Below are 18,176 nucleotides of genomic sequence, written 5' to 3'. Positions count from 1 at the left end.
ACTACATTGTGGCATAGGAGATTAGGGCATGCTAACATGAAACTAATTCATAACATATCCTCAAAAGACATAGTTAGAGACTTGCCTAAATTAAAATATGAAAGCCATTTTTGTGATGCATGCAAAGTAGGAAAACAAGTTCATACAAGTCATAAACCTAAGAATTTCATTTCTACTAAAAGATGTTTAGAACTTTTGCACATGGACTTATTTGGGCCATCGACCGTTCAAAGTTATGGAGGAAATTTTTATACTTTAGTAATAGTAGATGATTTTTCAAGATATACATGGACACTATTTCTAAAACATAAAAATAAAGCATGCGAAAGATTTATAATTTTTGCTACTAAGATACAAAACTTGCTTGGTTGTACTATAGTAACAATAAGAATGGATCATGGTAGAGAATTTGATAATAATGCTCAATTTGGAGTCTTTTGTGATTTAAATGGTATTACTCATAACTTCTCAGCTCCTCGCACACCTCAATCCAATGGGGTTGTTGAAAGGAAAAAATGAACTCTTCAAGAAATGAGTCGAACTATGTTAAATGAACAATCAATACCTCAAAAGTTTTGGAGTGAAGCTGTTGCCACCTCCACCTACATTCAAAATAGAGTCTTAATTTGGCCATCAATGGATAAAACACCTTATGAAATCTTAAATGGTAGAAAACCAACCGTAAGTCATCTTAGAGTATTCGGGTGTAAATGCTTTATCCTAAACAAAAAGGAATATCTTACAAAGTTTGAGCCTAAAGCTTACGAAGGAGTATTCTTAGGATATTCGTTAGAAAGTAAGGCATATAGGGTTCTAAATAAATATACAAATGTCATAGAAGAATCCCTAGATGTCACAACTCCTCCACCACCTAAGACTAAACCTTTAGAGGATGATGAGGTGATCGAACAAGATGCTATAGAAATGATGCCAACTCAAGTCGAGTTCAATGACACAAATGAGGACGGATCTCATTTGAAACCAAGTAAGGATAACTTAGCGTCCTCAATAGATATTAAAATATAAAAGATCATCCTATAGACTAAGTCATAGGAGACATCTGAAAGGACCTGTCCTAATCCATCCGGACAAAATCCATATCGATTATAAACGAATCACAACAGTTGATTACATCACGAGGTACTTGACCTCTATATGCTACATTTTACAAACATTGCATTCGTTTTTGAAAAGACAATATTTCATTACATCGAAAGTGGACGTCATGCATACCATTATATAATATCTAACTATAATTGACTTAATAATAATCTTGATGAACTCAAAAACTCGAATGCAACATCTTTTGAAATATGTCATGAATGACTCCAAGTAATATCTTTAAAATGAGTAATTACACAGCGGAAGATTTCTTTCATACCTGAGAATAAACATGCTTTCAAATGTCAACCAAAAGGTTGGTGAGTTCATTAGTTTAACATAAATAATCATTTCATAATTTTAATAGACCACAAGATTTCATATTTCCGTTTTTCATAAACATACGTCCCATGCATAGAGACAAAAATATCATTCATATGGGTTGAACACCTGGTAACCGACATTCACAAGATGCATATAAGAATATCCCCATCATTCCGGGATCCTCCTTCGAACATGATATAAATTTTGAAGTACTAAAGCATCCGGTACTTTGGATGGGGCTTGTTGGGCCCGATAGATCTATCTTTAGGATTCGCGTCAATTAGGGTGTCTGTTCCCTAATTCTTAGATTACCAGACTAAAAGGGGCATATTCGATTTCGATCATTTAACCATATAATGTAGTTTCGATTACTTGTGTCTATTTCATAAAATAGTTATAAAAGCAGCGCATGTATTCTCAGTCCCAAAAATATATATTGCAAAAGCATTTAAAAAGGGAGCAAATGAAACTCACTGTACTGTATTTTGTAGTAAAAATACATATGACGACATTGAACAATACAGGGTTGGCCTCGGATTCACGAACCTATATCAATTGTATACCTATTAAAACTTATAATAGAAAACTTATAATCTTATTCATTAATTATATAACATTTATGATTTGTAGTTATAGGAATTTAATATTAATTTTTATTTTATACATATACTTTGTTTATATGTATTATAACTTAAATTATATGTTATATATCTATTTTGTATATATATACATTGAAATTTATTAATAATTATTCATTAATATATTTATACATGTTTTAGTATTATATAAAAAATATAATTTGTTATATGTAATATGGTTCATAATAATAATACTAAACTGCATGAAATTTTAATAATTATTATAACTTGATTGAAAATGTTAATTTTTGATAAAAGATAATTTCAATATAATGGTAGTGATAATTATATTAATAAAAAAAATGATGATAATATTAATGATAATACTTTATGTTAATAATAATAATATTAATAGTGAAAGTAACAATAATAACTATAACTTGATATTAATAGAATATTAGGGATAATAATAATAATGATATTAATAATGATATTAATTATAATAATTATCTTAATAGTAATAGTGGTAAAATAATAATACCTACAACTATGATAATAATAATAAAACTAACAATTGTAATTATAACGATATTACTAATATTTAATAGATTTTAGTATGTTAGTAATCATAATAGTTAACTTAACAATACTAATAATAATAATAATAATAGTAATACTTACTAATAATAACATTAATAACTAATAACAATAACAATAACAATAATCATAATCATAATAATAACAATAATAATTATATTTATAATAAAAATAACATTAATGATAATAATAATAATAATAAAACTAAAAAAAAAAATGAGCTACCTTCAAAGAATGGAGCCTAAAAAAATAGGCTGCCTCCCCAGGGACTCGAACCCAGGACTACTCGCTAACCCGACTCTCCTTTGAACCATTGGGCTGGAGCCCTTTTTCTGAAATAATACAGGAAATAATAATATATATCCCGTATCTAATTAACTGCATCTTCTTCTTCATCATCATCAGTTTTTCAAACTAATTAAGAATCAAAATTAATCCTAAAACAATTTAGTGGTGTCTTTAAAATATTAAACCGAAACAAAAACCGTTGGATTATATTTATTATTAACATAATTTATTAACAGCAGAAAAATAAAAAAATTTTAAAAAAAACAGTCGCTGTTAATGGTTGAAGAACTCATAATCACTTTTTAAAATCCAGATCGTTTTAGGTGATTTATATAACACAAAATAGTTTCCAATTCTTTCTTAGAAGCGTTCTGTATTTCCAATTGAATCAGAAAGATTAAAAACAAGCTTGAATTTCATGAAGAACACAAGTTTGACTTTTTTAATTCGGAACTTTGACTCGAAAATTCGTAGTTGATAGAAAGAATTGATGGCTGTAACTTTACAGAAAGTTTGATTAGGAGATTCCTAACAACATTACGTTTACAGATTTTTAAATTGAAAACGAATTCAAGCTTTTCACAAATTAAAACGGGTACAGAGTATAACCTGTGTTTTTCATTCTTTTTCTGTTTAATTGATTTATTAAAAAGCTGTAAAGGGTTTTCTTTTGATTGGTGAATGATAGTGTAAGTCGACTGTATCCCTTATTACAGAATGTGATCGATTATATAAACCATTACTGGTCGACAGGAAATATATCCAGTAACAGGGAAAAAAGAAAAAAAAACAAATCAGATAGTGATGGTTAACTTAATTTGGATACTTCTGCTTTTGATTTGGAATCTTAGTACGGTGTTTGAGACAAGAAAACAAAGCCATATACAGTTTAATAGATGCTTTAACTGAATCGTACATTTTTTTATATTAATTATATAAATAAGTTTTTAATAAGTAATAAATACATTAATAAAAATATTAATACTAAATAATAATTATTATATTAATTATTATTGATAAAATACACATATTAATAAATAGAAACAATAATGATAATAATATTAGGGCATTAATAATAACCAACATGATATTTCTTAATAAGTTTGTTAATAAAAATTTATAAGATTGATAATAATATTATTTTTAATGATACAAGTAATAATTTGTATTATTTTCTAATAATATTAATAATAATGATTTTAATGTTAATAGCAAAAATAATAATAGTAATAATAATCTTAATTAAAATTTTCCTACTCGTTATAATGTAATAGTGATATTAATAATGATAACAATAATGAGAATCATAATATTTATAATTCTTAATAATAATTACACTAATCAATATTTATAATACTAACTAATAGAAATAGAAATAATAATAATAATAATGTAAGTAATAATAATATATCAAGTTATATCAACTTTCATATTTTTATGCTATGTTTTTAAAATAATAATATTAATACTATCAATGTTGATATTTTCATTGAAGGTAAATAATAATATTACTATAGCAATTTTATTTTAACCTGTAATAAAATTTAATATATTACTCTTACATATTACAAATTATGTAATATTTACTAATATAATAATGTATATTAAATATTGAATATTTATAAATTTTATATATATAACAACATACATATAATAATATCTATGTATAGAATTTACATATATATATTTTCAAATGGCAATATCTACAATTATGTTTTGTCAACTTTTATTACATAGATATGTATATTAAATATATATTAAAACAATAAATTTAAAGTATACATTTATATTCATAAATATATATATATATATATATATATATATATATATATATATATATATATATATATATATATATATTTATAAAATTATTTATTTACAAAAAATTGTTCGTGAATCGTCGGCTTAGTCAAAGGTTAAATGATTCCATATAAATAGTTCAAAATGTTTGAGATTCAACATTACAGACTTTGCTTACCGTGTCGAATTCCTGTAAGGATTAAGTTTAAATTTAGTCAGAAATTCCCGGGTCGTCACAGTACCTACCCGTTAAAGAAATTTCGTCCCGAAATTTGAGTGAGGTCGTCATAAATAACTATAAAAAATGTTTTCATGACGAATATGAGTTGTTAAATAGAGTTTTATCCTCATTGAGTAATATGGAATAACAATTCGATTATTCGAAGCGTACGAATGAAACTATCACAAAAGATTGAAATAGGAAGAAAAAAAATAAGGATTCGTCTTAACTTTTGACGGAGACAGGGTTGAATTCCGGAATTCAAGGGATTTATAGAAAATCTTCGAAATCAAAAAGATTTGATTCTTCGGCGAATAAGGAAATTAAGATTTCTCGAATTAAATGCGGTGATCTGCTTTGATTACTCTGTCTGATATTTTCATTATAAATTAAATTCTTCCGTTCCATTATTCTCACCCTCCCTATACTTTCCTTCTTGTTTCATACATCTAAAAGATTCTGAAAATGCTTAATCCAGTTCTGATCCTTGTCCTCATCCTTATTATCGCAACAATCATTCTCCTTTTCCAACTTCCACCAGAGGAATATGCTTTCTTCTACTTCACCCTTGGAATTATAATGTTTTTAATTCTCCCGTGTCTTTATGTTGCGATAAACATTGATATACACGGTTTGTAATTTATGTGTTGTTATTGGGCTTTATATTCTCCCTTATATTTCAAAGCTCTATGCTTTTGTTTTCTCTTCCCGACTTCAAGTCAAGCGAATAATGGTCCAGAATTTGTAGATATAGAGTTTCGAATGATTATAATGTTCTAAGCATGAAAGAACATGATCGCACGATTTGATTTGTCAAATTACCAGAATCACTGAGAATAGAACTATCAAGAACATATTTTCTTGATATGTTCAGAAGTTAAACAGAATGAAAGAGTTATGTAACATGACACATGATGATGTTATAATCTGTGATTCATCATGTTCCATTTAGAAACCCAGCATGACTTACTGTAATATAATCACGTTGATCAACTATCATTATATTATACTAACTCATGCTTTGGTTCCCAACATTACTTCAATAACATTCATATTTTAAGTTCAAAAGTTTACAGAATATAGAAACTAACAGTTTCTATATGATGTAACACTGATATCATGAAGATATTAATGATTTTAGATAAGAATACTTATGAAAATATCTTCAGAAATATGGAGGATATTTATAATAAAAGATACGATGATATCTTGTAATTTCTAATATCGATGGATGATGATAAAGATTTATCCGTAAGGGTTTAGATTCGGAAGCAAGGTATTTGCTAAAGACTTCATCAGAAATAGAATCATTTGGATTCTTTGAAGTCAAACTTATTCTTTGTGATTTGTCCATGGCTTCCTTCATAGTTTCGCATAATCTGCTTTTCAGTACTAAATTTCTATTGAATGTTTTCAATATAATGATACACAGAAAGCATGAAGAGGTATATAATTTCGGACGAGAATATTTATGAAAATATCCTCAGAAATATCTAAGATATTAATGATGATATTTTGGAATTTCTAAGTTCGATGGTTGATGGAGAAAGATTTTCCGTAAGATTTTAACATGACTTCGGAGCAAGATATTCTCTAAAGATTTCATCGAATTCAGAATTACTTGGATTCTTTGAATATAGGGTTTGGTCCTTGTATTTGTCCTTGGTCTCCTTCGTGGTTAGCTCAATCCATTTTCTAGTACCAACTTTTCTGAGCTATTCCAACATACTATTCTTTATCATCAAACTTCCGATGATTAAGGTCGTTTACGGCTGTCTATGGTTCCTGCTGCTTCATTCAACATTTTCAACATTCAGAGTATTGATTTGTGACTGGCTTTTCAGAATTCCAGAAGGAGAGATAATAATTCTAAAAGATAAATGTCATATATATAACTGTTGATGTAGATATGCTGTGAGTTTTCAAAGTACTGATTGCTGATTCTCGGTAATTGGTATGGCAATCCTCGTCACAAGACGGATGAGTATATGATAGGGTTTTAATGAATAAATATAATGATTTGTCAGAGAGATTTAAGCCAAGAAGTAACGAGGTTGCTGGTATGTCTGCTGGTAATATGGTAAAATATAAAAGAATTCTCCGGTATCAAAAGGGTAATCGTCTATATCAGGATTATAGTAAGGTTACTTCGAATGAAAAGTCGAAGTTGACTTGTTGGAGCTGTGACAAAATTGGCTACCTTGAAAAGGGATCACAAAGTTATTTTTGCTAATAAATGCCAAAGGATCTGACGCGGCTACGTGTTAAACTTTTACTCAGTTGCTGAGAGTTTCTCAGGTGCATAACTATATGCATAAATCTTTCCTTCCGTAGATGAAGTGCGGTTGATTCATCCTCCCGATTGAGGTGATTTCAAGAATCACGAAAGGTTTGAACGCAGATTGAAATCGTCAAGATACAAATGAGGTTTATCGTCAAGATACAAATGAGGTTTATCGTCAAGATACAAATGAGGTTTAAGATGAAAATCAAGTGGCAAACTTGAAGAATTGTTCAGTTTCATATGTTATAATCAATATTTTAATTCATTTTAATTGTCCACTGTTGGTAGTCCTCAGTTGATTAGTCCACAATTAGCTAGAAACAGTTAGCTAAGATTTTTGTTAGCGTGGATTCTTAACAAAATTTCTCATAGTTAATTTGTTTATTTCTAACAAATTTTATTCCGTCAAATGTTTTCTTCATTATGCCACTTGTTGGATTCTGATAGGTCAAAATTCAAATATGAAATTTGAATGGAAATGGTTATTCTGTGGTGAACGGATTCATATATTTGTGAATGTAAGTAGGATAGGAAATGACTGTTGAATCAGATTTGAAGTATGTACAGTATAATTTATTAATGTGAAATCTTAAATATTCCTCGGGTATTACCTACCCGTTAAAATATTTTCATCATTAACAGTTTGTATGAAAGAATTTTAAATCACAATCTTTATGAAAATATATATATACATATATATTTTCTTCAGATGTAATTATGGATTTAACGAGTCAATATAATATTAGACTCATTTGACTTTCGGTTTGAGCTAGAATAAGTAATCTCTAAAACTATTAGGATCCACATATTCTTCGCAGAATATTAATGAAATTATGGTTCAATACTTCATCATTAATTGTTGTTGGTACTCCTTGGTATCTATGGTGCGTATGATATTGATATTCGTGGAACAGATTGTGAAATTGAGACTAGGAATGCGGATGTTGTTATTGGTGATACTGTTGATGCCAGTAATGTTGCTGAAGCTGGTACATTTTGCACCATATTTTTCAAGACTATAATTCGGGTGTGAAACTCGTTGACTTATTACTCCGGGATGATTGTCGGTAGGAACGAGCGAATGTATAAGGTTTTGAATTTAAGATAGTATATAATCATGGCGAGATATTCGGTAATGAGGGTAAAAATGGTGTTTCGGATTGGTTCGCCGGTGAGTGCTTCAAGTTATCCCCAAGAGGGAAATCTGGTGGGTGGAAAGGATCGCCTTCTTCTTATCTCCATTGATTTAGTAGGCTACGAACCCATCAAATGAATTGGTTGATTTATTCTAGGACACTGCTTTCGGAGTTTAGGTGAAACTCCCTATCGGAATGTTTATCGGAATTCGAGGAATTTGAACTGGTTGAGGGATTCATCTCGTACGATCAGATGAAAGACTTTCGATAAGAAATAGATTATAGGATGTAGATTAGTACCCTGCAATACATAATTTACATATGCATATATAATACTAAAATCAAATAAGTTACGGAAGAATCTACGGAATATATCAGATAAGTCTACAGTAACAGATACGCTAAGATGTGAATTTTATCTATACACTATTCATGCAGTCAATGCCGTAGAACGTGTCTAGTCTAAGAATAATGAGCAGGTAATTTCCTAAGGATGATAAGCAGATGATTTCCGACAAAAATGATAAGAAAAAACTTTTGACATGCAGACACGGTCGAAGTCCAGACTCACTAATGCTTCCTAACGACTCATCAGTTAGACACACTAATGCAGACATGGTTCGCTAAGACCACCGCTCTGATTCCAACTGAAAGGACCCGTCCTAATCCATCCGGACGAAATCCTTATCGATTATAAACGAATCACAACAGTTGATTACATCGCGAGGTACTTGACCTCTATATGCTACATTTTACAAACATTGCATTCGTTTTTGAAAAGACAATATTTCATTACATCGAAAGTGGACGTCATGCATACCGTTATATAATATCTAACTATATCTTGATGAACTCAACAACTCGAATGCAAGATCTTTTGAAATATGTCATGAATGACTTCAAGTAATATCTTTAAAATGAGTAATTACACAGCGGAAGATTTCTTTCATACCTGAGAATAAACATGCTTTCAAATGTCAACCAAAAGGTTGGTGAGTTCATTAGTTTAACATAAATAATCATTTCATAATTTTAATAGTCCACAATATTTCATATTTCCATTTTTCATAAACATATGTCCCATGCATAGAGACAAAAATATCATTCATATGGGTTGAACACCTGGTAACCGACATTCACAAGATGCATATAAGAATATCCCCATCATTCTGGGATCCTCCTTCGGACATGATATAAATTTCGAAGTACTAAAGCATCTGGTACTTTGGATGGGGCTTGTTGGGCCCGATAGATCTATCTTTAGGATTCGCGTCAATTAGGGTGTCTGTTCCCTAATTCTTAGAGTACCAGACTAAAAGGGGCATATTCGATTTTGATCATTCAACCATATAATGTAGTTTCGATTACTTGTGTCTATTTCGTAAAACAGTTTTAAAAGCAGCGCATATATTCTCAGTCCCAAAAATATATATTGCAAAAGCATTTAAAAAGGGAGCAAATGAAACTCACTGTACTGTATTTTGTAGTAAAAATACATATGACGACATTGAACAATGCAGGGTTGGCCTCGGATTCACGAACCTATATCAATTGTATACCTATTAAAACTTATAATAGAAAACTTATAATCTTATTCATTAATTATATAACATTTATGATTTGTAGTTATAGGAATTTAATATTAATTTTTATTTTATACATATACTTTGTTTATATGTATTATAACTTAAATTATATGTTATATATCTATTTTGTATATATATACATTGAAATTTATTAATAATTATTCATTAATATATTTATATATGTTTTAGTATTATATAAAAAATATAATTTGTTATATGTAATATGGTTCATAACAATAATACTAAACTGCATGAAATTTTAATAATTATTATAACTTGATTGAAAATGTTAATTTTTGATAAAAGATAATTTCAATATAATGGTAGTGATAATTATATTAATAAAAAAAAATGATGATAATATTAACGATAATACTTTATGTTAATAATAATAATATTAATAGTGAAAGTAACAATAATAACTATAACTTGATATTAATAGAATATTAGGGATAATAATAATAGTGATAATAATAATGATATTAATTATAATAATTATCTTAATAGTAATAGTGGTAAAATAATAATACCTACAACTATGATAATAATAATAAAAATTATAATTGTAATTATAACGATATTACTAATATTTAATAGATTTTAGTATGTTAGTAATCATAATAGTTAACTTAACAATACTAATAATAATAATAGTAATACTTACTAATAATAACATTAATAACTAATAACAATAACAATAACAATAACAATAATCATAATCATAATAATAACAATAATAATTATATTTATAATAATAATAACATTAATGATAATAATAATAATAATAATAATAATAATAATAATAATAATAATAATAAAACTAAAAAAAATGAGCTACCTTCAAAGAACGGAGCCTAAAAAAATAGGCTGCCTCCCCAGGGACTCGAACCCAGGACTACTCGCTAACCTGACTCTCCTTTGAACCATTGGGCTGTAGCCCTTTTTCTGAAATAATACAGGAAATAATAATATATATCCCGTATCTAATTAACTGCATCTTCTTCTTCATCATCAGTTTTTCAAACTAATTAAGAATCAAAATTAATCCTAAAACAATTTAGTGGTGTCTTTAAAATATTAAATCGAAACAAAAATCGTTGGATTATATTTATTATTAACAGAATTTATTAACAGCAGAAAAATAAAAAATTTTTTAAAAAAAACAGTCGCTGTTAATGGTTGAAGAACTCATAATCACTTTTTAAAATCCAGATCGTTTTAGGTGATTTATATAACACAAAATAGTTTCCAATTCTTTCTTAGAAGCGTTCTGTATTTCCAATTGAATCAGAAAGATTAAAAATAAGCTTGAATTTCATGAAGAACACAAGTTTGACTTTTTGAATTCGAAACTTTGACTCGAAAATTCGTAGTTGATAGAAAGAATTGATGGCTGTAACTTTACAGAAAGTTTGATTAGGAGATTCCTAACAACATTACGTTTACAGATTTTTAAATTGAAAACGAATTCAAGCTTTTCACAAATTAAAACGGGTACAGAGTATAACCTGTGTTTTTCATTCTTTTTCTGTTTAATTGATTTATTAAAAAGCTGTAAAGGGTTTTCTTTTGATTGGTGAATGATAGTGTAAGTCGACTGTATCCCTTATTACAGAATGTGATCGATTATATAAACCATTACTGGTCGACAGGAAATATATTCAGTAACAGGGAAAAAAGAAAAAAAAACAAATCAGATAGTGATGGTTAACTTAATTTGGATACTTCTGCTTTTGATTTGGAATCTTAGTACAGTGTTTGAGACAAGAAAACAAAGCCATATACAGTTTAATAGATGCTTTAACTGAATCGTACATTTTTTATATTAATTATATAAATAAGTTTTTAATAAGTAATAAATACATTAATAACAATATTAATACTAAATAATAATTATTATATTAATTATTATTGATAAAATACACATATTAATAAATAGAAACAATAATGATAATAATATTAGGGCATTAATAATAACCAACATGATATTTCTTAATAAGTTTGTTAATAAAAATTTATAAGATTGATAATAATATTATTCTTAATGATACAAGTAATAATTTGTATTATTTTCTAATAATATTAATAATAATGATTTTAATGTTAATAGTAAAAATAATAATAGTAATAATAATCTTAATCAAAATTTTCCTACTCGTTATAACGTAATAGTGATATTAATAATGATAATAATAATGAGAATCATAATATTTATAATTCTTAATAATAATTACACTAATCAATATTTATAATACTAACTAATAGAAATAGAAATAATAATAATAATAATAATGTAAGTAATAATAATATATCAAGTTATATCAACTTTCATATTTTTATGCTATGTTTTTAAAATAATAATATTAATACTATCAATGTTGATATTTTCATTGAAGGTAAATAATAATATTACTATAGCAATTTTATTTTAACCTGTAATAAAATTTAATATATTACTCTTACATATTACAAATTATGTAATATTTACTAATATAATAATGTATATTGAATATTGAATATTTATAAATTTTATATATATAACAACATACATATAATAATATCTATGTATAGAATTTACATACATATATTTTCAAATGGCAATATCTACAATTATGTTTTGTCAACTTTTATTACATAGATATGTATATTAAATATATATTAAAACAATAAATTTAAAGTATAAATGTATATATATATATATATATATATATATATATATATATATATATATATATATATATATATATATATATATATATATATATATAAATATTTATTTACAAAAAATTGTTCGTGAATCGTCGGCTTAGTCAAAGGTTAAATGATTCCATATAAATAGTTCAAAATGTTTGAGATTCAACATTACAGACTTTGCTTACCGTGTCGAATTCCTGTAAGGATTAAGTTTAAATTTAGTCAGAAATTCTCGGGTCGTCACAACATCAACACTAGAACCACTAGGTCACAAGTATTTAACCTAATTGCCAACTATGCTTTTATTTCACAAATAGAACCCAAAAATGTTAAGGAATCCCTATTAGATGAAAGTTGGATAGAAGCTATGCAAGAGGAATTAAATCAATTCCAAAGAAGTGATGTATGGGATTTGGTTCCTTTACCGAGTGAAAGCAACATCATAGGTACAAAATGGGTCTATAGAAATAAACTAGATGGGGATGGCAAAGTAGTTAGAAACAAAGCTATACTAGTTTCATAAGCATATAGCCAACAAGAGGGAATTGATTATGATGAAACATTTGCTTCCGTCGCTAGGCTAGAGTCAATAAGAATACTTCTTGCATATGAATGTGCTCATAATTTCAAACTCTATCAAATGGATGTCAAAAGTGCCTTTTTAAATGGTATAATAAATGAAGAAGTTTATGTATCACAATCTCCGGGGTTTGAAGATTTCGAAAAACCTTATCATGTTTATAAACTTAAAAAGGCTCTCTATGGACTTAAACAAGCCCCTAGAGCATGCTATGAAAGACTTAGAACATTCTTAATAAATAATGGGTTTGAAATGGGAAAAATTGATAATACACACTTTATCAAAAGGCATGAAAAGGATTTAGTCATAATTCAAATATATGTTGATGATATTGTATTTGGATCTACTAACGAGTCTCTTAGCAATGAGTTTTCTAAGTTAATGCATGATGAGTTTGAAATGAGCATGATGGGTGAACTCAAATTCTTTCTTAGACTATAAATCAAGCAACTAGAAGATGGAACATTCATCAATCAACAAAAATACGTTCATGAAATGCTCAAGAAATTCGGAATGGAGAACTCGAAACGAATGGCGACTCCGATGGCAACAAATGTGAAACTTACTTTAGAAGGAGAAGGAGAACCATTTGATAGTACTAAATATAGGGGAATGATTGGATACCTTCTTTATTTAACGGCAAGTCGGCCCGACATCATGTTTAGCGTGTGCTTATGTGCAAGATTTCAAGAGAATCCAAAGACGTCGCACGTAGAGGCCGTTAAAAGAATCTTTAGATACTTAAAAGGAACAATGCATCTTGGGTTACGGTATCCAAAGTTTACCGGGATTGATATTATGTGCTTTGCGGATTCCGATCATGGTGGATCAATGATTGATAGAATAAGCACAAGTGGAGTATCCGCGTTCGTGGGGCTTTGCTTAACGTCATGGTTCTCAAAGAAGTAAACATCCATCGCATTGTCTACCACCGAAGCCAAATATGTAGTGATGGGAAGAGCGTGCGCACAAGTGCTATGGATGAAGCAAACCTTCCTCGATTACGGTATCATCTCATCTGAAATACCCATATGTTGTGATAATAAAAGTACTATAGACCTATCGAAAAATCAAATATTACACTCTAGGACTAAACACATAGACATTAGGCACCATTTCCTTCGTGACCACGTCCAAAACGGTAATATTGTGATAGATAAGGTAGAATATGCTAAAAACATAGCTGACATATTCACTAAGCCCCTTAAAAAGGAAACCTTTAACTTGCTTAGGAATGGGTTGGGAATGATGGAACATACTCCGTAAAATTTGATCCTGATCACGCACGGTCGAACCACGGTCGACTGTGATGAGAGCCGCCTGATGTCTGACGAATTTCTTTGTCTTTTATGCAACTCCTTTAATATCCAAACAACTTTTCCACCAACCACATCTCTTCCTTAAACCCTAACAACTGAATTTATGGTTTTACTTTTATCCTACCTTCAAGTATTCTTCAAAAAGTGGTCCATACTCTTTCAAATCTATTCAAGGAAATGACCAACACGATAAATCAACGTATCATGAATAATAGGCAACACATGAAGACTAGAACACTTCATGAGGAGCGTGTTGTTCATCATACCGAGTTTCCCGAGCTAACTCAACCTTTTACCCATAACAATTGTTTCTCATTTCTTGAGCTAGATGAAACCATTTATCCAACTCTCATTAGGGAATTCTATGCTAATCTTGATGTTTCCAACCCTGATTAAGTGGCATTTTGACTTTTTAATACACCTTACACTTGGTCCCTTGAACAATTCAGAACCATTATGGCAATTCCTTCGAATGGGCGTTCCTTCTATACTCCTTCAACCGATCTAAGATCACTCAATCCTACGTTTCCGTTGCAACCCATCTTAGATCTCATCACCACTCCGGGAGTACAACGAAACCTCAATCAACGGCTTAGCATTCAAGATGACGACATCCGCCATGATCTTCAACTTATTCTTAATGTCATTCGGAACAATGTCTATTGTCGGGAACCTACCGCCGCTCACATCTCCGGAACCGAAGTCATTGTCATGTGGTAACTTCTCACTCAAGAACCCATAAATCTTGCTTATCTCACTACTCAAAGCATGGATTACCTTCGAGAACTAGGAACTCGTCCACTTTCGTATTCAAATCATCTTAATCGGCTTTTCCGATTCGTTAATGCCATCAACGCTTCTCATGTCCCTCAACCCGTGTCAACAATTCCTATTACTTATTGGGAGGCTCATCAAGTGATCATTCTCTCGTCCGAAAATGAAAGCTCGATAATCTCGGATGCGTTTAGCACCAATGGAATTTATACTTAAAAGAACTTAATGTTGGTTAAGAACAATTATAAGGGCGGGTAGAAAGAACACTTGTCCTAGGATTAACGCTTGTTATGAATTAATTATTGTAATGCACTTGCTATGCTTATCATGTTTGTTACTTTTTATGTCTACTATTGGTTCGAGGGAGAGCCATTTTATTAACAAGAAAAATTGATAAGTGTGTACAATTTAAGGGAGAGCATTACTCTAGGGCGCGCTTAGTTCCAAGTGGGACTAACCTTTTTGCTTTGACAAAAGGGGGAGAAAATGTATGGTAAGTGATGTTAATACTTATGTCGACCTACATAGTTAACACTTACTCATATGTTTGACATCATCAAAATGGGGGGGAGAATGTTGGTTAAGATTCAAAGCATAATATTTAAAAGTTAATCACTTTGTTTTGATGATGACACACAAGAACTAAGTAGTTAAATCATATGTAGGACGACATGAGTTCATGAGCCTAAACTCTCTCTAGCAAAAGACCAATAATTAAGAAACCATCTTGGAAAAAATGCTACACGGCTGCACCACGGTCGACCGTGACATCAACCGTGTGTGTCCTGCACCAACGAGTTCAAGCTTTTCTAAAACTGCAAACCCACGGCTGACCTCACGGGCGACCGCAGCCCGACCGCAGTTTTCTCTGTTACCAATCTTGACCAAATAAAGTTTGACTAGTTTCCGACATCTATAATTTACAAAACCTTTTTTAACATGCTTATAATAGTTGCCCTCTTTGATCTAAAAAGAGTTTTGAACCAAAAGATGTTAATTTTCACTAATCACACCTAATGATATCTTAATGACACTTTAAGCTTGATTTAGGCTAAAACACTCAAGTGTCATATCTCTTTACCCCAATACATAGTATCATCTAAACATACTAATAATGGTCATTAAAGTCCCAACTAAAGAGTTGCTCTCCCATTAGTTTTATGTATCATTATTTGTATGAAAATGTAATTAGCTCAAGATGTAACAAGAATCATCATATACAAACTAGATTCAAACTAGTTCATTTAAGTTGTAACAATGTTCTAAAGGGCAAGAAACTCCCATAAGCTAAATGACAAGTGATTAAGAAAGGTAGATGAAGATTTTGGAAGTTAATGGTTTGTCAAGAGACAAAAAATCTGCAATTACCTCTTTGAGTAATCAATGACAAATGGTCAAAGATTGAAGACTTTCTTCTTTAGAGGACATGTCAACCTCCAAGTTTATGTCCAAAACATAAAGGGTAATGAGGATAATTTTAGAAGTAATTGGCCACTAGTTGCAGCTATTCAACAAGGGAAATTGACAAATTTCAAAGGACAAAAACGGCCTTAAGAATCAGATGTCAGGGGTACACGGTCGAACCACGGTCGACCGTGCAGTGAGCGGTATGACTTCCAGGCAGATTTCTCTTTCCTATAAAAGCCAAGCCTTGAAGCATTTGAAGACTCACCTCTTGCACTCATATTTTCTCATACTTACTGATATCATTCTTATACTTAATTTGTAATCTTTTAGAGTGATTCTAGCAAGAGTACTTGTAAGCTTAAAGTTGTAAGTTTACTTGTAAACTATCTTCTTAAAGGGATCTAGAGGATAGTTATGTTTTCACTAGGATAAGTTCATTAGGATCTTGTGGTAAGAGCTACAGGTGTTTGTTCAAATGTCCCGTTCTTATTGATTAAAAACGTTCCATATTAATTGATTTCGTTGCGAGGTTTTGACCTCTATATGAGACGTTTTTCAAAGACTGCATTCATTTTTAAAACAAACCATAACCTTTATTTCATAAATAAAGGTTTAAAAAGCTTTACGTAGATTATCAAATAATGATAATCTAAAATATCCTGTTTACACACGACCATTACATAATGGTTTACAATACAAATATGTTACATCGAAATCAGTTTCTTGAATGCAGTTTTTACACAATATCATACAAACATGGACTCCAAATCTTGTCCTTATTTTAGTATGCAACAGCGGAAGCTCTTAATATTCACCTGAGAATAAACATGCTTTAAACGTCAACAAAAATGTTGGTGAGTTATAGGTTTAACCTATATATATCAAATCGTAACAATAGACCACAAGATTTCATATTTCAATACACATCCCATACATAGAGATAAAAATCATTCATATGGTGAACACCTGGTAACCGACAATAACAAGATGCATATATAAGAATATCCCCATCATTCCGGGACACCCTTCGGATATGATATAAATTTCGAAGTACTAAAGCATCCGGTACTTTGGATGGGGTTTGTTAGGCCCAATAGATCTATCTTTAGGATTCGCGTCAATTAGGGTGTCTGTTCCCTAATTCTTAGATTACCAGACTTAATAAAAAGGGGCATATTCGATTTCGATAATTCAACCATAGAATGTAGTTTCACGTACTTGTGTCTATTTTGTAAATCATTTATAAAACCTGCATGTATTCTCATCCCAAAAATATTAGATTTTAAAAGTGGGACTATAACTCACTTTCACAGATTTTTACTTCGTCGGGAAGTAAGACTTGGCCACTGTTGATTCACGAACCTATAACAATATATACATATATATTAAAGTATGTTCAAAATATATTTACAACACTTTTAATATATTTTGATGTTTTAAGTTTATTAAGTCAGCTGTCCTCGTTAGTAACCTATAACTAGTTGTCCA

At 29.7% G+C, this 18,176-nt stretch overlaps 1 protein-coding gene across 1 annotated transcript; it reads left to right on the top strand.

Moving 5' to 3' along the window:
- The first annotated feature begins 13,701 nt into the window (after positions 1-13,701).
- Positions 13,702-14,097, top strand: LOC139841248 (uncharacterized mitochondrial protein AtMg00810-like). Its single transcript, XM_071831476.1, has one exon. It carries the CDS (start codon positions 13,702-13,704, stop codon positions 14,095-14,097), a length of 396 nt encoding a protein of 131 aa, XP_071687577.1.
- The last annotated feature ends 4,079 nt before the right edge of the window (positions 14,098-18,176 follow it).

Source organism: Rutidosis leptorrhynchoides, chromosome 4 (assembly GCF_046630445.1).
Source record: "Rutidosis leptorrhynchoides isolate AG116_Rl617_1_P2 chromosome 4, CSIRO_AGI_Rlap_v1, whole genome shotgun sequence".
Lineage (NCBI taxonomy): Eukaryota > Viridiplantae > Streptophyta > Magnoliopsida > Asterales > Asteraceae > Rutidosis > Rutidosis leptorrhynchoides.
The sequence above is the reverse complement of the archived record's forward strand: the minus strand, read 5'-3'. Positions and strand labels throughout refer to the sequence as shown.

Excerpts from the sequence above, each read along its gene's own strand:
- LOC139841248 (XM_071831476.1), top strand. The coding sequence starts at position 13,702 with ATGGAGAACTCGAAACGAATGGCGACTCCGATGGCAACAAATGTGAAA.